This window comes from Aythya ferina (genome assembly GCF_964211825.1).
Source record: "Aythya ferina genome assembly, chromosome: 20".
In the NCBI taxonomy this organism is placed as follows: Eukaryota; Metazoa; Chordata; class Aves; order Anseriformes; family Anatidae; genus Aythya; species Aythya ferina.
Window position 1 is genome coordinate 11,849,102 of NC_140318.1, and position 22,615 is coordinate 11,871,716.

Genomic DNA, 22,615 nt, shown 5'->3' on the forward strand with positions numbered 1-22,615 from the left:
CAGGGCCAGGCACAAGAGCAGCCTCAGGATGGCACAGTGGGGGCCTGGGCTGGAGGTACCCAAGTGCCCCAGGCTGTGTTCCTTGACAGCCCTTGCATTTGTGGAAGAAACTGGGTTCTCCAAACAAGGTGTGAGGTATACTCTCTCCTGTAAGAGAAGGAGGGGGACTTCTCTGTCCTTCAAAAGGAAAAGGGACAAACCCCAACTCTGAGGACACGCCAATGGCACCGGGAGGACTGGGGAACACAGCCCACTGACAATGACCTGTGTCAGGGAGACAAAACAGATTCTGACTATTATGAAAAAGCCCAGGGAATGAGACATCTTCCTCCTGACACCTACCTCCAGTCTTTCCCCTGCACAACCCCTGGCCCTGCACTGTTCAGGTTGGCTTTGGGATGAACAGTTCCTGCACACTGTTGAAACCTGGCCTGACACACCATGACTTCAGCATCTTCCTGTCTTTGCTTGTGCTGTACTGTGCCTTGGGATCAGTCTTATGGCTGCTCATTTGCAGCAGTCTGTGCCTGGATCACTGTGCAGTAATGCCAGAAAAAGCTCTTCTGGCAGGTGCATGGCCCAGGCCAGTGCTGTTGATGGATGAATGTCATTGCTCAGCCATGGGGGACCCAGGAGAGCTGCTGCACAGCACCCACTTCCTGTCCAGGGTGTCATCTTCAGCCTCTCCCTTCTTGTTCCAGGTGGAAGCATTTAAGAGGCCATCTTTCTCCGAAATCCTGGATGAGTTGGAGGATGTTGCAGAGAGCCTGGAGCCTATGAGGGAAAATCAGCTTTTGGGCTGAGCTGTGGGCCTCCTGTGAGGCCTGGTGGAGTATTGCACGAACTGTAAATCAACTGTCTTGGAGGGTCAGGAGTGAAGAAGGAAGGTGGGAAAGAGAACAGCCAAGTGATGTGCTGGTATTTATTTAATCATAGTCTCTGTCTCTAATTTCTGGGTTGGAAAAAGTGGTTAAAAATGGAGAAGGGATTTATCAAGGGTATATATTTCTTAGGTAGGTTTTTAACTGATACAATTCAGCCTCAAGCAGCCTTTGTTCATTTGCTTGTTAAAAGCACATGATCCTGGAGGGGCAGGTCAGGGACCTGAACTCCCTTGCAGATGCTTTCCAAATACCCAACAGAAATGTAGTTCTCTCCTGCTTCCATGTGCCCCCTGGACTCAGGGTCTTCCCCTTCCGTACCTGCTCTGGCCTTGGGGAATCTCCTCTATGGAGGCTGTGGTCCTTATGGTGTGAAGGAGTGGGGCTTCAGCACACTCAGTGAGCCTCAGGGTTGCCTTATATTTCAAAGCCTTACAACACCCTTCTGGTAGCCATGCAAGGACAGGTACATTCTAAATCTCTGACTAGGTTCCTTGACATTGTACACAGGACTCATCAGTATCAGGCAAAGTTTTGGAGTGCTGGGACTATCCACAAGGTGCTGAACTGCACCAGGCCAAGGCAATGGGCAGGGTGTGCCTTCTCTATGAATTAACTGATAAATATCTCCTATCGTAAAAGCTTTGTCAGGCACATGCCACGTCAGAGTTGTCCCAGTATTGTATCAGTATGGATTTCTCCCCACTGTCCTCAGTCTGGGTTCAGAGATGGGAGACTGTGTTCGGGAGTCTCTCTCCCCACCTCTAATCCTGCTGCAAATGCATAGCGACAAGCACAGTGCCAAGAGCTTGTGAGGCCAAAGCAGGGGGAGTTTGGTCTGGCATTATGCAGTATCTCACCTATTCCTCTGCCTGGTTGAGCATCCCATTGCCTCTCCAGCGGCTAGACATCCTTGTGGTTCTAACCTAGGTTCTAACCTAGACTTCCAGGGCTCATGCAGCCATTAAAGGATTTTCTTCTGATACTTTCTTCTGTGTTTTCTTCTGTGGGCTGGAGGAAGATTTCTAGGTCTGTAGATCCAAATGAGAGATGGAAAGAATGATGTCAAGAAATGGTCTGGCACTGCAAATTAAGAGAAAGAGTTGAGCAGACAAGTTCGTGTCTCTAGATCAGCTGATGGCTGCACCATCATCATGAAAGACAGGTTCTACTCAGACCAAATTTTTTGTGAGTGTAAATAGGCATATTGCCTGTATAGTGGTGGAGCAGTGGCTCTCTTCTTGCAGACTGTAATCTCTTAGAGCAAGGATCCTTCGTTTGTCCATGAAAAAGTAATTGTATAGTGTATAACCCAATGGAGCTCTCAGCCTTGTGGGAGGAATGATGTGCTCTCACATAGTGCTATAGACCTACATGTGGGTCTCATCTCAAGCTCTTGAAGTAGAATTTGGTGTCACATATGGCCCAACATCTGTGTTGTGGTGCTTGTATAAGGGAGTGTCAGTATTGTGCCAGGACAGAGATGTTGTGGAGGAGTGGTGCATTTTCCATAGGGATTTCCTTATGATCAGGACCTGACATGAAATGCACTGAATGGCACCAGAGTTATTGTCTCAACCACACCTCCAGAGAACTTCTCATTCCCCAGAGCTGCCATCATGCTGTTGACATCTGTGCAGAAGAAACCTCCTGCTCAACAGTAAAACTACTCAGCAGAAATCTTCCTCCCAGCTTCATACTGCCAGCAGCAAGGAGCAAAGCCTTGAGAAGTAGAATGGAATGGAATCCAGGGATGGAATCAATCATCTTCCAAAACTATGGAATCCCGTGGCTCTCATCATGAGGGGGTTATTCAAAACAGTATGTGTTTCTCTCCCTAAGGTCTAGGCTATTCCTGGAGGTGGTTCAGGAAGAGCTCAAGAGCTAAGATAGCCCCCGATACAATGACCCTTCCAATTTAAGGATAAGCTTTTTTTCTAGCACACTCATCTCCACATAGCCAATAGAATCCTTTCTGTAGCTTGCAAATTTGCATGAGAGACTTGAGGCCGTGAGATCCTGAGTTTGTATCCTTTTTATCAGCACATATTGTGACACCTACACCATAATCTCTAATTTTAGTAAGATTAGAAGTTCCTACGTATTCTGCCATAATACAGTTGTCAAGTTCCTGGGCTTAAATAGCTCAGTGGACCTGTACCTATGCATGGAGTTTTATCATTTAAGCATCTGGTGTATGTTAATGTTTTTGCATGGGATTAGTTTATATCTCTCCCCTAGATGTTCATGATCATCCTTGCCAAATCAATATGTTCCCTTTCTTGGGTGCGCAAAGGTCAATGTCCAATTCATAATTCTAGGTTGCCTCTAGGCAGCACTGTGGACTCCCAACAGTCAGAAAGGTTGAAACTATCACTCACTGCCTGGGTGAGATTCACATAGGTATTGTGCATCCACTGTTCAGTTTTCTTGACCAATGATACCATTAATACTGTGAGAAATGTAACCTTCCAGGTCATACCTGAGTAACCTTCCATGCGGTCTTGGGTGCCTTTTTCATTTTGATGTGATGGATCCGGGCATTCTGCTGCTTGATTCTGATCCCTGTGACCTGGAAGAATCCTTCCCACTGAGGTTCCAAGGTCTTCTCTGCAAGAGACTGTACAAACACATAATCGCCAGGTCGTCTATTGTGTCCATCTAACCCTCTGCCTGGAGTCCCACTCACATGCTTTCCAATTTCATTAAGCTGTTTACCTAAGACCACCATATAGGAGGTCATGAATTCATCCCCTACTTGCATGGATATTCCTCTTTGTATTCCATAGGGTCATCCATTTAAGATTTCAAAGGAGTTTAGCCCTTCCTTTGCCCTTGATATATGCAAAAGGGCTAAAGGAAGAGACTGAGGCCAGACCAAACTTGCTTCTTGTCCCAGTTTCACAATTTGCTGTTTGATTTGTGTGTACTTCGGTAACACTAGTATGAAGGGAGTTCTTTTGGTTTTATTTATCTGCTTGGAGGTAAGAAACCTACTCAAGGATTACAGATCCATAGGAATGTTATTTTCTGCACAGAGGACAGCATTAGCCCATGTAGCTTGAGCTGTGATAAGCACCAATACTTTTGAGCTGGCCATAAATGGGGGTGATGCCAGAGAAATTCCAATGCAAATGGCATTTTTGGCATAGTTGTTTTATCAGTGCTGGTGACTAAAGATGGCATGGATGTAGGTGCTGTTCTGCCATTGCTCACACAGTTGTATTATGTCCCAACAGTCAGAAAGGTTGAAACTATCACTCACTGCAGGTCAAACCACCAGCATTGTTCCCAGTTGCTTGGACATAATGTGACAATTAGTGTGAACCATGAACCATTGCCAGTGGGCCATCAGGAAGTGCAGGTTGTTGTGAAGAGAGAAGGAGGCTGGTGGTCTGGACAGCTGGGCTGAGTCATGGCAACCTCAGATAAGGGAACAAGCCTACTCTATCTTCTAGTGTAGGTATGGCTGATGAAACCAAGTCTACATGGCATTTTAAGAGCAGTCACAAGGGTGGACTCAGAGATGTGTTTCTACTAGGCTTGCCATGTGTCATATGGTTGGGACATCCAGCCACATGCTGAGTCTTAGGTGACCAAAGGATATCAGGCCTTTGCTAGAGGGACCTTTGGTTCCTGCTGCAAGGGCAAGTGGAACTGAGACTGTCTTAAGGTTCCATGTGGATGACAAAAGCTGATATTTGGAGGTTGCAGAGAACAGAGGTGGTCTGAGAATTTGGTGCATCTAGTTGACCAAGAGTTTCTCATCACTGGTCAGAACTAGAGGGAAAAACAAGCACAGGAAACCAGCTTCAATGCCCTCCAGCTGTGATCCCCTTGCTGGGACTGGAGGGCCTGGCTTTTCCACACCAATCTGACAAAGTCCAGGTAATTAGTTGAATTTCATATCTCTTTGTCCAGGCAACTGAAGCAACACCAATGGTAGGTGGAGAGTCTCGAAGGCTTGCCTTGATCAGGACCTGATTAGGAGCTGCCTCCCCTGCCTCTTGGCCATTTGCTCTGCTGATGCTGGCAACATGGACCAGACAATGCTGCACCCTATGGGCCATGCATTTCCATGTCGTTCATTGTGTCTTTGTTTTTCAATGCTATTTGGAAATAAAGAAAGATTAGAGGTTCTTTACCACATCAGTCCTGGCTACCGTGTTTCATCATTCTGGGTCTACAGTGTGCTGCTGAAATGCCACAAGTTTTCAAGCAAGAGATACCAAACACAACTCAAGGAACATCTTTATGCTCTATCAGCATAGCTGATGTAAACCCTTAGTGAAAAGTCATTTAAACATTATTAGCTATAAGAAAGTGGTATTTCGAGCACGCTGCCTCTTGGTGCCCTTGGTTTGTGGTAGGGTCAGTTGGCTTCTTAAATCACCCCCTTGCTTCAGTTAGGTGAGAACAAGGTAACAGCAGCAGTACAAGCATAGTGCAAAGAGTGTTGGATTCATCTTTTCCATCTTAGCATCCCATGATAAGTCAAAAGGACCAAACCACAGTGAAATTATTTCTTTTCCCTGGATGCAGCTTCTTTTATGCTGTTTCAGTAGCCCTAATTACTCTTCAGATGCAGCTGTCTCACAAGCTCTTTGCCAGGAGGCAGTGGACCTCTAAGTCTGCTGCATTCAAACACAAACCCTATAGAGGCACTGGACCTCAGTTTTATTAGATTCTAACATGACCAGTCATTGGTAGGAAGGAGACCTTTCCTTCCAAAGCCCAGTCCTGTGAAGTCTATCATCTTTAGGGTTACAGCTTGTGAGAAACAATCTGCAGCCCGGATGGACCACATAACCCTGCTCTTCTGAGGCCATTCCTAGGAACACACTGACCACGATAAACTGAATTTAATGTCTTAAGATTTTAAGGTCTTTGAAACCTCTGGGTGAGCAGACACCAGTCACCAGGTGTCTGAGGTGCTCCAGGCACTGGAGCTAAGTTCCCCTGTGACCTGTGGAGAGGTGCACAGTGGAGCAGGCTGCCCCCCTGCAGCCCATAGTGCACCACAGCGGAACAGATCTCCACATTGCAGCCTGTGGAAAGCCCACACAGGAACAGGTGATCTAGGGGGATCTGCCGCTCCTGGAGGGTCCCAAGACAGAGCAGCCCACTCCTGATGGATGGACCTGAAGAGCCGCTGCCTGTGGAGAAGTCCACAGAGGACCAGCCCAGGAAAGATGGCACCAGAGCAGGGAAGAAAATGACTGTGAAGGGGTGGTAGAAATGAAGCACCATGGGCAGACTGACTGCAGCCCTCCCTCATGTCCGTCCCCTGCACTACTCAGGGCGGGGAGGAGGTGGAGTAGGGTGAAGGGGGGAAGGTACCCCCAGTTTATTTCTTTGTTTCTTACTGCTCCAGCCCATTAACAATAGGTAATAAATTTTATTAATCTTCCTAAGCTAAGTCTGTTTTGCCTCTGACGATAATTGTAGAATAATCTTGCTGTCCTTATCTCAATGCTTGAACCCTTTACATTTATCATGGGCTCTCAGTGGGACTAGCTTTCTGAGAAGCCCCGATTCCCCTGTTTTGAATTTATAACAGCAAACAATCTCACCTCATTCTTCCACTCTGGATACTCCTATTTGAAGCGGCTGGCCCAGCCACACTTAAAACATCTTCTCAAAGGCTGTTCCTGCTAGGATTTAGGCTGCAAAACAGGTTTTCTTGCCTGCCATTCCTCTGTCTCTCTTCCTCTCTCTTCCACCCTGTGCCTGAAAGTTTTATTCCTCTATCTCTAGCCCTTTGCCTCACTACCTGGTCCACAGTGAATACTGTTAGTTTTGCTCTCTGCTTTTCTCTCATCTGCCTTCCTGACATACACCTTCTCAGCCTCCCACAGGAGGGTCTCCACTGACTGTTTGCTCCATACTTCCACCTTCTGGAGCTTTTTTTGTTGTTTTTTTTTTTTTTTTTTTTTTTTGTATATCTGGCCAGCCTTTAATCACAAAATGAACTTTCAAAACCCTTGGGCTAAAGGGTCCTCAGGATTCATCCTTGAGTAATTTCTCATTCTGACCCAAAGTCTCTCATATGATTTCTGTTTTGTGGGTTGTTATTATTCCAGTTGGGGTCAGCAAGCGGATATTTCTGCTTATTGGAATTACTCCTGGTCTGTGGGGGGTTGATTCTTTCCCATTCTTGCGTAGTTGCCCACCTAATCATTCCCCCCCACTCTTCTCCAGTGAATAACATACTCAAGATTGACATTGTTTCCCCCCCCAGGAATACAGATTAGGTCTTAGAAACTGATCTAACTGTTCTAATCCTATAGAGTCCTCAGTTAAAGACTTTATTTCCTTTTTAAAAAATTCTAACCCCTCTGCTGGTGTTTGTGTGTGTGTGTGTGGGGGGAGTTCACATATGTCCTTGCCTCGCTGGGACCTCGCTAAGAGAATACATAGGAGTGTTAGTACTGTTAGTATCAGGGAATGGGAAATTACCAATATCTCTTCTACATTGTTCTAATTCTTGCCAGAGCCTAGAGTGCGTTCCTTCTGTAAGGAAGGAAGTGTTAATTGCAGTTCCTGTCTCCCTTCCTGGAGTGGCTGCTGCTGCTGCTGCAATTTTAGGATTATAGGGATGGGTTAAATTATCTAAGGGTTCCCATCTACCTGTCTTTTCCTCTGACTCCTCTTTCTGCTGGTCCTACCCCTTTTCGATAAAAACCGACTTACACCCAGCACCCAGCAAGCAGCATAACTTGTCTCCTTCTCGGAAAAAGGAGTCTTATTGCTTACATATAAATTTAAAGCCTGAGTTTTCATCAGACCTGTATTTTGGCCAAAATACAGCTGTTTACTTAATTGGTTCCTTTGTCCAGCTTAATATGCAGCATTTAATAATTTTCTTTTTTATAATTTCCTCCAATTTTGCGATTATTTTTCGAATTCCTTACCATTCTTCCTGCAGGACTGTCAGGCACTGCCCCAGGGATATCTCCCTGTCCCCTGGAATGCTTATTTCCCATTTTCCTAGCCCTTGCCAGTGTGCTGTTACAGAAATTTTTCCTCCTGCAGGGTACCACACACTAACATTCCAGTTCTAGAAAATGGGAGTGTACTGCCAAGCACTTTACTGTACACAGGATACCATACACTTACGGTTTGGTAGATTCTCTGGCATACTGCCAAGCATTTTACCATGAAAGGGGTATTGTACACTAAATTTTCCCAAGACTCTTCCTTTCTCCCTTTTACTTCTTGCTTCATCCATCTCTGACTGTGCCTCTTCTGGAGCTACAAAACCACAGATCAGGACTCCACACTTGCTTCCTACTAAAGTATGTCTCAATCACACTTCACACAGGAGTCCTACCTGACTCCCAGGGCAATTTCTTATCTTGGTTTACCAGGTAAATTCTCGAAACCGGAGTGCCTACCTTCCTTTCTTCCCTAGTTCTTCACTGATCCTGCCTTCTTAACCAGTCTCGGTTCCTTTGTCAGTTCTCTGCAGAACCACTGTCACCAATGCACATGACCACTAAAATCAGCAGGGCATGCCTTCCTGCTGTGGTGGTAACAGGTGTCCCCAGAATGCGACTGGATCCCGAATGAGCCCCAGTTTGTGAGAAACTGTGAGAATCTGCACAGAATCTACACAGGCTCAGGTGAGGATTTCAGTGAAGTAACAATTCTACTTGTGATTGCGATGGTGGACATCCTGCAAGCAGGAGTGTATCATAACCTTATATCATCTATTACCCGATGCTTGATTTCTTCCCTGTTTCCTCATTGGCTGAGTACTACAGGTTCACAACCTACTTGAAGCTTGTTGCTATACCATATATGTAAAATTTTATTTGACCAACCTTTAATTTCTCCTTTTCCCCTTTATTTCTTCTTCTCTCATAACTGGAGGGGCCCATGATTATTATTATTATTATATTTTCTTTTTCTGATTTTGCAACTGCTTGTCTTGTTTTTCTTAGTCATCCTGCTCATTTTGGTACAGTGGGAGCTTCCACTGTCCCCTTATCTGCTTAACATACCCCCCACTGTTATGCCACTGTTATCCTTGTACAATCACTATTCAAAAGTGCAAGGTTAGTGGAATTTTCCACTGCAAAAACACAACTTTAATTCTTACAAACTATGAAATCTTTGGGTACTTGCACATGGCAAAACTGCTGTGTTCTTCCTTGGAAAAAGCTGCTGTGGAGCCCTTGGAGGCTGGCAGTCTCATAACTTGGCTTAGGGGATGCAGGAGAACCTCATGCTCCAGCCAGGTACCAACTACCTCACCCAACACCCCCCAAATAAATACCTGAGTATTTCCTCTGAATCCGAGTGAAGGTGTAGGAAAACCAACCAGATGGACTTGGGCAGACTGTTCTTGGTGTGCTCTTAAACCTACTAACCTGTGTGTCTTTCAGAGCTGAAATTTAAATATTGAAGGTTTCTGTGTAATAAGAGGAGAATGTATTGGGGGACCAGAGAATGGGGACTCAGCACTTCTAGCTAGGTTAAAACAGGGGGGTGTCAGCATCAGTTCATGTCTCCACAAAGGAGCTTGTGGTCCTCAGTGTTGTCTGTGGCAGTGCTATGGGCTTCTCTGAGAGGCTGCTCCTGGACAACAACATTGGTGGCTGATCTGGTCAGACAGAACTGGATGCTGTAGGATGTTGGTCCTGCTCCTGCTGAGGACACTTAAATCACTGGGAATAGGAGAAAAACATAACAGAGCCCCTGGAGATAGGGAAGTGACTATGGTAAATTCGGTGCATTCTCTACTCAGACATGCACTTTGTCATGTACCTAAAAAAAAAGGAGTGAGCAGGGACAGGACCTAATGTATAGGGATGTCCAAAACCTCGGATTTATTTCTCAGCACGGCACCCATGTGCTGGGTGAGTGGCCTCTTCACTTTTCCCATACTCACAAGGTTTGGACTCAATGTTTTAAGGCTTACCAATGTTGTAAGTATTACCTTGCTACACATTTGTGCACTAAGTTGCGCAATAAACCTGTGACCTTTAGGAACATAACACAAATAAATACTCTGGTTCCACTGACTGATTTGTCCCTGCAGTGCAAATTTATCACTAGCGTCCCCTTTCACTCATCATCTATAGGGGTAGGAGTCAAAGAACAAGACATTCTATTTAACTTGTTCTGCTAATAGTCAAATTATGGATGAGCTGTTTCCATCTGCCCGTGGATAGCCTGTTTTCAAATGCTACTTGAAAGAAAAAGAAATGGAAGATACTGGCACCTGCTGGCCACTTGTGTGAGGTTTAACTTGGGACTATTTTAGTGTCTTAGTACTACACACGTTACTGGACAATCTTGTATTCAGCTCTTGGTTCGTGGTGGCTTAAGAATGAGATGCTGAAAACGTGCCTTGGTAATGGCTGAAGCTGGCTCTGGGCCTGGCTGCAGCTGGCTTTTGGTGGGCAATGTCACTGTGGTTCCTGGAGTACATGGTGTGTGAGACAATAGGAAGGTAAGCAGGGAGGTGACAGTGCTAACAACACTGTACTGGAAGCTCAGTCCTTTCCATTTCAGTCTACATAGCTCCAGCATGGCCTGAAGGGAGGGTGTGAGAATTCAGTCCTTTCAGATCACTCTCGGGTCCAACAGAAAAAGAGGCTGCAAAACCACTGAAGGCTTCATATACATGGATTAGAGAGAAAATTACCAGTATTTGCCACTGAAGGAAATACCATCTGAGAGCTTTGCTGAGATGCAGTAGCCTTACCATCACTTGGTCTTTAAATCAAGGCAATGATTTTTCAGAAAAAAAGATGCTCAAGCTTAGTCAGCATCTGGAGGGCTTCTGCTTCCTAAAAGCTGCTATGGTCTATAGCCACAAGTTACAATATAATTCTTTGTTCAATTTTGCCCTCAAATAACATTATGTTTTCTGTCTTCTGTTGGCTGTTGAGTGGCATGTGTTGGTACCAGTTAGACATCCTCTTGCCCTGTTACAGTGGCCTGAATTTCATTTCTGTTTGCTTATGGGAGTAGTGGTATTCTTTGCTGGTCTTCCAGTTTATACCATCAGCATAGCTCCCATGAACGCCCAGCCAGTACATCCCATTCAGGTTAGAGTAGTGGCAGTCATTGTACCACCATGCTCCCTTATAGGTTGTGGCACAATTAAAGGAGCTCATGTCGTTGTCCTGGTCTGTTGTTGAAAATGGCATGTCCTTGTGGTATGATAAGGAGTCTCCTGCAGGGGAGTACAAGTTCACAGTTACTCCAATAGTGCAGAAGGGAACTTAATGTTTCTGTGCATCATTGCAAGGTATCAGTGGGCCTTGCTGGATCATAGAATCATAGAATATCCTGAAGTGGAAGGGACCTATAAGGATCATCAAGTCCAGCTCCTAGCACCACACAGGTCTACCCAAAATTTTTGACCATGTGACTAAGTGCACAGTCCAAATGCTTCTTAAATTCTGACAGGCTTGGTGCACTGACTACTACTACTCTCCTGGGGAGCCTGTTCCAGTGTGCGACCACCCTGTCTATGAAGAACCTCTTCCTGATGTCTAGCCTAAACCTCTGATGCCTCAGCTTGGCACCATTCCCGTGGGTCCTATCACCGGTGATTAAAGAGAATAGGTCGGCTCCTGCCCCTCCACTCCCCCTTGTGAGGAAGCTGTAGACTGCGACCAGGTCTCCCCTTAGCCTCCTCTTTTCCAGGCTGAACAGACCAAGTGACCTCAGCTGCTCCTCATATGTCTTCCCTTATAGTCCCTTCACCATCTTTGTCACCCTCTGGACACTCTCCAACAGTTTACATCCTTTTTGTAAAAACTGTAAGGCAGTTTTTATAAATCATGCTGTTCTCTTGTTTACCTAGGTATCCTCCTTGGTCATAGAGAAAAGGAGTATCCTGAGCTCTACTAGGACTGCTGATACACATGGAGAACTTATCTATGCCTGTGGAGCAAATAGGCCAGATTCTGCTTGCAGTTACACAACTCTTACACCACTTGGATTCTCTGCTGAATTATTGAGATCTGGACTGTCAGAAAGAGTTGCAGCGTACAAAGCCACATAAACAGAGCACTGCTATCTCAAATGTTGGTTTCACCCATTCTTACATGAAGGGTATTGAATTTTGCAGAGGATTTGTTTGCTTTTTAAAGAAAGAAACAAACAAAAACCACATCAGAAGTTAAGAAGATGTTGTGCTGATGCTGAAAGTATTGAATATCACCCCAGCCCTAGAAATACCAAACCTTCATGGTAAATATTTGCTTCCATTAAAACTGAAAGCAGAACTTGGCCTGGCTGCTATGAAGATGTGGGAATGCTATGTGTCCCACTGCTCAGAGCCAGATTCTGCATTTGCTGCAAAACTTTGTGGCAGGGCTTGTAGTTACTGCTCTGGGTCACATGTCTGTGCATGATGGGTGTCCCCTTCCTTCCCTGCACTCAGAGGTCACTGTGCACCTGGGGTGCCTTAGACAGATTTTAAAAATTGACCCCAAATGTGGATGGTGCATGATAACACTCTGTACTGTAAATACTGAATGCTTTTGAATTGCTCTGGGAAATGGTCTTTCCTAGTAAGCTTCTAACTTACCAGCATTTCCACCAAGGAAGTCTCCTAGAACTAGTTTGTACTTCTCAGACTCTCCTAAAATTCTGAAAGAAGCGTACTTGGCATAGTAGTAGTTGTTCTCAAAGTCTCTCAGGTCAATACGGAGTTCGCAGTTTCCTAGAAGAGAAGGACAGCAGTTCTGTGGGGCTGGTGGTGAGTATGCAAATGAAATTCAGGGATGAGGGGTTTAAGGAGCCCTGAGATAACTCAAGAGGAGCTACCACTACTTGAGAGATTATTATATATTTCAAATTGCTGCAGAACTATCTGTCCTGCATTATAATTGTGAGTCCAAGTCTGTTTGTGAACATGATTGTCATCACAAACAGTACTAGTAAATAGATGTGTTGGCCTATCTCCAGGATAAGTCATGCAGACAGCTGATTGACTTCTCTTACTTGTAGTTTTACCTTTTTTAGAGGTAAATTTCCTGTGTGCAATGGACTGCAAGAGCCTGCATGCTTTTTAAAATTAACTGCTGGGGCCCAAGAGAGATGCAAGAAGTTCAGTCTTTAATGGCCTAGCGTTGTGCAGTGAGTGCACTCTAACAGCCCCAGCCTGGGGAAGAAGGCAGACCTTACCCAGAGAGGTGAGGAAGTGGATGTTGTCATTCCCCAGCCAGAACTCTGTTAGCTGGTTGCCAAATCCTTGCTTGTATGAATACCAGTCTCGCAAAAAATTCACTGATCCATCCGAGCGTCTCTGGAAAACCTGCAGGAAATAAGAGTCTCACCCCTGTCAGGTCATTCTTCACTAAAAGAAGCTCCATTGCCTGACTGCAGAGAACAGGTGGCACAATCCTTTGCAGCAAACTCTCCCATTGCATTGGGCCACTCCAGAGGGTAGCTGGGGGCACTGAACCAACAGGGACTCACAAATTTGCTTCATCTATGCTTGGAAATGAGGAGGGATTTTCTGATTTAAGCAGGAATGGAAGAGAGTTTGTGGTGCTCAGTTTGTTCCCAGAGATCTCTCCCAAGAGAATCGCCTGTATTCACATGGATTTACCCAGGTTTAACACAAACTTCAGCTGTCACCTCTCTGACTTGGCTTCATTATGTGTTTTTCCTGTCTTTGATACTTTTCTTCTTTTTGTTGCTGTTTTAGTGCTATCATTTAGAGCGTTAACAAAAATTATTGTAGGGTTATAAAAGCTTCCCTCCCCCCATCCTACTTACAATCCATCCTCCACCATCTGTGTCCATATCACAGAAGACAGTGGTGGCATTGCAGCCTTGGGGGTAGATAGTGTACCATCCACTCAAGATCTTCCCTTTATCCAGCAGCTCTTGGCAGTTCCTGGCTTGTGAGCAAATCAGAGAAACAGTTGAAGTGGAGAGAATAATGATGTGCTCACAGCATCTGGACAGCACATCAGCCTCGTGCTATGAACTAGTTTCTTTGGGCCTTCAGTCTCCCATCTGGCTCTTTGCACTGCAGAACTCTGGTGCACATCTACTTGGAGACAAATCCTGCTACTCTGTGAGTCAATATGTCACAGGGTTGATGGGCTCTTCCTAAGAGATAGTCTAATGGGCTCAGACCCCTTTCATCTGCATGGGGTCTTTAGAGGATCTGGGTGATGGAGCTGCTTGGAAGTGGGATGACAAACTCAAGATCTGGGAATTTGTTTGGACTCAGGAATGTGGGGCACTGAAGTTGTATGGGTAGCTGGCAGCATAGGAGCTGTGACATACAAAAAATACCCCACCTACCTGTAATGCAGAAAATACCTTTCAGCTCATTTCCTGTGAATTCAACAGGGGGCAGTTTTGAATACATATGTCTATATTATGTATGTATATATTTTTCCCCACCAAATCCACAGCAACTCATATACATGGGTGCCAAAGGACTGATGGAAGTTCTTTACTCTGAGGGAGATGAGACACTGGCCCAGGCTGCCCAGAGAAGCAGTGGATGTCCCATCCCTGGAAGTGCTCAAGGCCAGGCTGGATGGGGCTTTGAGCAGCCTGGGCTGGTGGGAGAGGTCTGGCCTATGGCAGGGGTTGGAATTGGAAGGGCTTTAGGTCCCTGCCAACCCAAGCCATTATGTGATTCTATGATCCTAGCTTACAGCTGCATTTGTAGTATTATTTCACAGGAGAAAGTCTGGGAAGATTTACATTGAGCATCCTCAGTATATCAGATACGAAGAACCCTGCTCTACCCAGAACCCAGTGCTGTGTCAGTGCATGGTGTGGGGGTGAGAGGAATCACTGCCCTGGTGGGGGACACTGTCCACTTCTTGAAGGCAGGACCTGCCTCTGCTCTCCAGAGCTGCTCCATGACATGGTAGTAGTGATACAAGTGTCTGAGCATTATGAGCATCTGATGTGTGGGCACACAGCTGTGCCAGGCTGTCTTGTGAGCCTGGGTATTCTTCATAATGGAGGTCTGCTCCTGAACGTGGCCTATTACTTATTAGTCAAATGTATATACATGCCCAGGAAATGTAGACCTGAATAAGAGTGCTTGAGGCAGTGAGGCATGGCATCCTAATCTCTATTTCAGGTGTTACTGCAGCTCTCTAATCTGTTTGAGCCTCTTCATGGGATTCTGTTCTTATGGCATCCAAAGGTAGCCAGAGTGGGCTGAAGCTCTGCTTTGGTTCTAATTCAGGGAGATTTACTGATGCTCGCCTCCCTCTCCCTCTCCCTCTCCCTCTCCCTCTCCCTCTCCCTCTCCCTCTCCCTCTCCCTCTCCCTCTCCCTCTCCCTCTCCCTCTCCCTCTCCCTCTCCCTCTCCCTCTCCCTCTCCCTCTCCCTCCACTCCCCCCCTTCCCCTCCCCCCCTTCCCTTCCCTTCCCTTCCCTTCCCTTCCCTTCCCTTCCCTTCCCTTCCCTTCCCTTCCCTTCCCTTCCCTTCCCTTCCCTTCCCTTCCCTTCCCTTCCCTTCCCTTCCCTTCCCTTCCCTTCCCTTCCCTTCCCTTCCCTTCCCTTCCCTTCCCTTCCCTTCCCTTCCCTTCCCTTCCCTTCCCTTCCCTTCCCTTCCCTTCCCTTCCCTTCCCTTCCCTTCCCTTCCCTTCCCTTCCCTTCCCTTCCCTTCCCTTCCCTTCCCTTCCCTTCCCTTGCTGGAAGGCACCTCTGGGTCCATCTGATCCAACCTCTCTGCTCAAGCAGGGCCACCTACAGCTGCTTGCCCAGGACCACATCCAAGCAGATTTTAAAGATCTCCAAGAAGGAGACTCCACAACCCCTCTGGGCAACAAGTTCCAGTGCTCTGTCACATGCACTGTAAAGTCCTTCGTGATGTCTAGACAGAACTTCATGTGTTTTTAGTGGCTTCATCTTGGAAACCAGGATAGTGTGGCTGTAAGGACCAAAACAGACCTTCTCCAGGTCACACAGAGAGCAGGTTATTTAAGAAGCACTCACAGGACATGACTGTTCTATGTAATCTGGTCTGGGTGGCTTACAAATAGCCATGCAGAAGCTGCATGTGGCTGAGAGAAGCAAATAGGTAAACAGTAATATCTCCTTACTCTGTCCTTCAGTGTCACTCTGAATTAGTTGCTGCCCTGTTCTGACTTCTGATGCAGGGATTCTGCCTTACTGCTTGTTATCACTAGTCTGTTCTGCAAAGCCAACAGTGGGATGAAGGAACAAGGAAGAAACTCACCCAAAGTTTCTGGAAACCCAGGCTCTCCTTTTGTCCCTGTTGGGCAAACAACATAATCAATTGCTGTCTGCCTTCCACACCCAGTCCTTTGCTCTTCCACAACTTGACATTGTTTGCTTTTCAAGCCAAATCCTGCTGCATTGGTGTGAGCTGTGATGTTAGGTGAATTGATAAGCTCATCTGCATGCACAAAGAGGCATGGTGCAGCAAAGGCAGGAGGAAGAATTCGTTAGTGATCTGTACTGGCTGGTTCCCAGCCCATCAAAGGCCCATCTGCTCAAATCCAGAAGAGCACAGAGGGACAAAGGCAGGTGGGAGCCCAAGCCACAGGCTCCTGTAATTACAGAACCAAGTATCTTTTCTGGCTGCTTCCCAGGGCTGCCCCCACAGAGCCTCAGTCCCATGTCCACCTGTGACACCCAGAAGCCTGAGTCAACAGGAACAACTCTCCAGATTCCCTGGCAGGCACAGGGGGTGGCTGCCTGGGAGTGCAACACATTATGGGATGCAGGGGAAGAGGACAGGAATTATTGTGAGGTGTTCAGGGGAGGAACCAAAGGTGGGAAAATGGAGGGATTTAGGTGATTTGGGAAGGAAGAAGAAAGGGAAAGTAGAGGGTAAGGGGATTAAAAAGGTTGATTTTAGATAGCTGGTCAGTATGCTTGTTTGGCTGTGCCCTGCCCTGATCACCACAGTCTGCCCTGTCATCTTATTAAAAACCTTTCTAGTGGGTGAGAGCTCTATTCTGTGTGCCCATGTGTGTATGGGGTGTGAGTGCAGCACCTGGAGCCAAACCATGGGTCAGAGCTTTGTGGGGCAGCAACTGGCATAAGTGCAGGTGTGCAAGTGAGTGTGATGGCTAGCAAAGATCAACCCAGGTAAAGCTGGTGAAATAGTCTGGACTCCAGGGGGTGAGTGGGTCTGAACATGCTGCTGTGGGTGTGAGGGTACCTGGGAGTCTACAGGGGCAAGAGCACAGAGGGTTGGCTGTGGGGCTGGGGTGCTCCAATAGTTTTGCTTATGTGTGTGTGTGGTCTGGAGTCAGGCTGCAGCCTCAGGGTTCTGTGCCAGCAACTGGTGAGACTGAGATCTAGCTGCTAGTTAGACTGAGTAAATCCTCTTGCTGGAGGAATCCCCCTTGTACCTATTTATCTACGCAGAAAAATTCTCACCGGTGGACCACTATCCTGCTCAGCCAGAGAGGGAAGCAGGATGAAGCTGTTGGTGCTCTCTGTGCTCATGTGAGTGCTCTGAGTGGCTCTCGGTGAAGATGAACATGTATATTTGTATATTTGTTTAGAGGCACATGTGTATATATATTTATATTATGTATTTATGTGTGTATATATATATATATAATATATATAGTGTATACATGTCCTTTTCGTGTACATGCCTACTGGGAACTACTTCAGCCTGGTTACCAGTTAGACCTGGGCACAGGGACAGGGAGTGGCTCTCTTGCTGCTCTTGGGTTATTGGACCCAGTATGATATATTTTCCTTTGACACCTGATTAGGGGTCAGGAAGTCTAAATGACAAGAGTAATGCAATACATGTCTATGTCAGACCTGCTGGCTGCTAAGACTGCCTGACAAATGGGGTGCAAACATTTTGTGCCAGTGAGTATTAGGTGGGACACATAGAACAGTAGTAGATGGGTGTGGAAAGGAAGTCAAAACACACCTAGGGAAGGAGGCAGGGTCAGAAGCACCAAAAGGGGAACAGTTACTGCTGGCAGAGGTCTTTAGTGGGTGTTTCCGGAGCAGCTGTGACAGCTGGAGCAAATGTGCTATACTAGTGACCAACTCAGTAGCATTTGGCTCCTATTTCAAGCCAAAGACTTGTGAGAGAAGCCATGGTGCAGAGAGAGCTCATATGTGCCAGTGGCCTTAGCATGCAGGATGATGTCATCAGAAAAAATAATAACAATAATATATATATATATATATATATATAAACATCACCTTGTTTACCCTATTAATAATGCTGGAGAGAGACAAGTTTCTGTGGCATTAACAGTAATTGAGTTTCATCTGAATCTCTGCCTTTTGACATAGCAGGGGAAGGTCAGAGTTCTGCCCAGATGTGTCTGGTCCCTTGGGCTGTGGTGTGCAAAGTCCTGCTGTGTCTGTAGTTGACAGTTCTGGACAGCAGCTTCAGGCTCCCAAGTTGGTGGCAGCCCCTGTTGCTGTCTGGCTGGTTTGGGAGAGGGGCTGCTCACATCACCAGGAGCCGGGCCTGAACCTCTATGGGGAGCTCCAGCAGACCAGGCCCTATGATGGGGGAGAGCTATTGTCAAATAGCCCAAAACAAGTACCCTGTGGGGTACTTTTATTTTTCTCTAGTTGCTCCCACATGGTGTGTTGTTCTAGAATGGCATGGGGTGGAAGTTGAACTAGGCAGACTCTCATCATAAATTCATCTCAGCACAATTTACCTTTTGGTCCTGGGAAGCCAGGATCTCCAGCCACTCCTGCAAGAGACAAGAGAAAAATGCTCATCACAGATGACTCAAAGGGACTGAATTACTGCAAATCCCTAAGTAGTGGCTCCCGGCCCTCTGTGTTTCCCAAATGAACAGGAGAGGCTGTTGTAAATGGTGCAAAGCCATGGTGCTCTGTGAGTGCCCCAGCTGAAGGCAGCCTGCGAGGCCCTGCCTGCTCTTCAAATCAGCAGCATCTCTCAGAAACAGCAGGACAATTGCTTCTCCTTCTGCTGGATTCATGCCTCTGTCTCAGTGATTGTTGTTGTTGTTGTTGGTTTTCAGTTCTAAGCTTGTGATCTGTGAGATTTCAGACAATAGCTGCTGTTTCAATGTGTCCTGTTTCAATCTCCTCCTGTGGGGTTCTGCTGATGTCTTGGGTGCTTCTGACAGGGAAGTACGTACATATTCAGCATTCAAAGGGCTGTTTTCCCAGCTGTTCAGTGTGCCAGTGCTCAGTTCCTAGATGATGCCATGTGCTGGGAGCTGGAAATGGCATGATTTGCTTCCTGATTCTGCACCATGTCTATGAATGCTTCTTAATGCATGGCTCAACAGTCTTGTCTTATGCAGCCCTGTTCTCAGCTTGAGTCTATGAACAGAGAGAGATCAAAAAAGTGACTTCCTCATTTTGTGGAGGGAGGTCAGCCCGTTGCAAGGAAATCCCTATTCCCTCCTTGCTTCACTGTATGCCAGCTGTCTCCACTCCAGGCGTGGAGAATAGGGAATCATAGAATCATAGAATGGTTTGGGTTGTAAGGAACCCCAAAGATCATCTGGTTCCAACCCCCTGCCTATATCAGGGACAGCTCCCACCAGACGAGGTTGCTCATAGCCCCATCCAACCTGGCCTTGAACACCTCCAGGAATGGGGAATCCACAGCTTCTTTGGGTAACCAGTTACAATGCCTCACTACCCTTACAGTGAAGAATTTCCTCATAATGTCTTATCTAAATCTATCCTATTTTAATTTAAGACCATTCCCCCTTGTCCTATCATTATCTACCCCAGTAAAGAGTCCTTCTCCATCCTTTTTATAAGACCCCTTTAAGTACTGAAAACCTGCCATGAAGTCACCCTGGAACCTTCTCTTCTGTAGGCTGAACAGCCCCAGATCTCTCAGTCTGTCTTCATAGGAGAGGTGGTCAAGCCCCTTGATCATCTTTGTGGCCCTCCTCTGGACCACATCTAAAAGCTCCACATCCTTTTTGTGCTTGGGCCCCCAGACCTGGGTGTAGGATTCCAAGTGGGGCCTCACAAGGGTAAAGGAGCACAGTCACCTCCCTCAACCTGCTGGCCACTCGTCTTTGATCCCACCCAGGATGCAGTTGGCCTTCTGGGCTGCAAGTGCACATTGCTGCATCATGTCAAGCTTTCGATCCACCCGAATCCCCAAGTCCTTCTCTGTAGGGCTGCCCTCAATGAGTTCTTGTCCTAGTCTGTACTCATGTCTGGAATTGCCCTGGTCCAGGTGCAGCACCCTGCACTTGGACTTGTTGAACCTCATGAGGTTCATGTGGGCCCACTTCTCAAGCTTGTCCAGGTCCCTTTGGATTTCTTCCCTTCATTTTGTCATATTGACTGCACCACTCAGGTTGGTGTCATCTGCTAACTTGCTGAGGATGCTCTCAGTCTCCTTGTCTATGTCATTGATGAAGATATTGAAAAGCATTGGTCCCAATACAGATCCCTGAGGGATCCTGCTTGTCACTGACCTCCACCTAGACATGGAACCATTGACAGCCACTCTCTGGGTGAGGTCTTCAAACCAATTCCTTATCCACTGAATGGTCCACCTTTCAATTTCATCTCTCTCCAATTTGTAGATCAGGATATCATGTGGGATTGTGTCAAAGGCCTTACAGAAGTCCAAGTAGATGACATTAGTCAGTCTTCTCTTGTCAGCTGATGCAGTTACTCCATCACAAAAAGCCACCCAAAAAGCCACCAGATTGGTGATGTATGATTTGCCCTTGATGAATCCATGCTGGCTGTCTCAGTTTACCTCCTTGTCTTGCATGTACCTTAACATTGCCTCCAGGAGGATCCATTCCATGACAGATGCAGAGGTGAGTCTCACTGGTCTGTAGATCCCTGGGTCCTCCTTTCTACCCTTTTAAAAATGTGGGTGATGTTTCCCTTTTTCCAGTCACCAGGGACTTCACCTGACTGCCATATTTCAAATATGATGGACTGAGGCTTGGCAACTACATCAGCCAATTCCTTCAGGACCTTGGGATGCATGTCATCAGACTCCATAGATTTGAAATTGTTGTTTCATCAGGTGGTTTCAAACCTACCCTTCACTTACAGTGGGAGGGACTTTGTACTCCCAGCCCTCATTTACATGTTCAGGGAAATGAGATCTGTGGAAAGCCTGACCACCAGTGAAGAAGTTGTTGAGTACCTCAGACTTCCCCATGTCTGTTTTTAGCAGTTCTCCCTTCTCGTTTATCAGAGGGGGAACACTCTCCCTGGCCTTTCTTTTCTGAGCAATCTACTTATAGAACCCCTTTCTGTTATTCTTTGCATCTTTGCCAATCTCAGTTGCATCCTTGCTTTGACTTTCCTGATCCCATCCCTGCACATCCAGACAGCAAACCTGTACTCTTCCTAAGCCACATGTCCCTTCTTCCACTTCCTGTGCATTTACTTCTTGCACTTGAGTTTGACCAAAAGGTCTTTGCTCAGCCATCCTCATTTCCTGCCCTCTCTGCGTGCCTTCTTACACAGGAGGATGGAGAGTTCTTGTGCTCTAAGAAAAACATCCTTAAAGAGTTACCAGCTCTGTTCAGCTCCTTTGTCCCTAAGGACAGTGTTCAAGGGGATCTCAGCCACTAGATCTTTAAATAGCTGGAAGTTCGCTGTTTGGAAGTTCAGGGTCCTGACTTTGCTATTAGCCAAGACCATATTCCTTGAGATCACAGTCAACCAGGGTGTGGTCACTGCAGCCCACATTGCCTCCAATCTTAATCTTTTTTATTTGTTCATCTGCATTGGTGAGCATAAGGTCCAGTAATGCTTCTCCTCTGGTTGGTTCGTCTCATATCTGGACCAGGATGTCTCCTGGAGTCTTTAGGAGTCTCCCAGCTTGCTTACACAGCCTGCTGTGTAGAGAGATGTCTGCTTATACGGGGCTGATAAGGGGGACTTCAAAAAGAAGAGTAGTATCTTCCTCTGAGATGTGGTCCCACCCTACAACACTGTTCCTAGTACCCATCCCATGCCAGATGCATGCCCCAAATCTTCCTGCTCTATGCTACTTCAGGGCTGTTTCTTGGAGTATGACCAACTCTCAGGTATTTTATCTCTGTAGATCCAGTCTCCCTATGTATGCCTTGGACTTCAGTGGGTTTATAGATTGAAGCTGAGTATGTCATGCATTACCTTTTGTACCAGGTGGTCCTGCTTTCCCAGGGAGTCCCTGGGTTCCCATTTCTCCTACAAGGAAAAACTCAGTTTATATGTGTATATTGCAATCTGACCAGAGGGGAGGCGACACAGAAGCCTGGGCAGCTAGGCCTCAGCTTGTGCAGAAACAAGGAAGATGTTTTTTGTTCATCGGATGGTATTTTACAACATATCTCACTCCCTTTCTTCTACTAAAGCTGTACTACACAGGTACTGCCAATGTCAGTCTTATTTTACAATTCACTTATGAATTCCTGTGAGCTTTGTACATCTTGGAGCCAGTTTGTGGCTTTTGCCCCAGTGGAGCAGCTTCCTCTGTTGTTGTGACTCACTTTGCCTGCAAGTCCACTATGACATGGGAGTCTTTGAAGGACTCCTATGGGTATGAGGTGACCTTCAACAGCTCCTCCCCCCCACAACAAAGCAATCTAATATCAAAGCATTCATTGCTGGGTTTTGGAATCTCACCTTTTGTTCCTGGGAGACCTGGTTCTCCCTTTGAGCCAGAGGCACCTGGGATCCCTGGGCATCCTTGGAGAACAGCCAGCCGGTCAGCATCACCTAGTCCCACTATTCTCACCTCTGAATTAATGAAGACAGTCATCATGGAGATTATTATGACTCTGAAATGTCTTGGAGAGGAAA

General features: G+C 46.5%; 2 protein-coding genes across 4 annotated transcripts in view; one reads left to right on the forward strand and one right to left on the reverse strand.

Moving 5' to 3' along the window:
• The window catches only part of LOC311421985 (dual specificity testis-specific protein kinase 2-like), an 86,759-nt gene that overhangs the window by 27,493 nt on the left and 36,651 nt on the right, over nt 1-22,615 (forward strand). Inside the window, exons 10-11 of one of the 3 annotated variants that reach the window (XM_084494576.1) lie at nt 702-918; nt 4,803-5,033. The exons of 1 other annotated variant lie outside the window; for it this stretch is intronic. In XM_084494576.1, coding sequence (XP_084350702.1) covers nt 702-803 — 102 coding nt within the window. In that variant the 3' untranslated portion in view covers nt 804-918; nt 4,803-5,033. Of the gene's footprint in view, nt 1-701; nt 5,034-22,615 lie in introns of those variants that run through there. One more of the 3 variants, XM_084494575.1, reaches the window with a different exon arrangement.
• LOC311421989 (ficolin-1-like) lies at nt 6,861-22,580 on the reverse strand. The gene is made up of 8 exons (XM_084494585.1): nt 22,439-22,580; nt 21,947-22,000; nt 18,514-18,549; nt 16,074-16,175; nt 13,632-13,756; nt 13,035-13,164; nt 12,436-12,570; nt 6,861-11,070 (listed from the first exon to the last, which is right to left on the reverse strand). The coding sequence occupies exons 1-8, from the start codon at nt 22,575-22,577 to the stop codon at nt 10,823-10,825; spliced, it is 969 nt and encodes a 322-aa protein (XP_084350711.1). The 5' UTR covers nt 22,578-22,580; the 3' UTR covers nt 6,861-10,822.

Excerpts from the sequence above, each read along its gene's own strand:
- LOC311421989 (XM_084494585.1), bottom strand. The coding sequence starts at position 22,577 with ATGATGACTGTCTTCATTAATTCAGAGGTGAGAATAGTGGGACTAGGT. Across the intron at positions 18,550-21,946 it reads AGGACCACCTGGTACAAAAG|GAGTGGCTGGAGATCCTGGC; the intron begins GTAATGCATGAC and ends TGTCTCTTGCAG. Across the intron at positions 13,757-16,073 it reads TGGGTTTCCAGAAACTTTGG|CCAGGAACTGCCAAGAGCTG; the intron begins GTGAGTTTCTTC and ends TTTGCTCACAAG.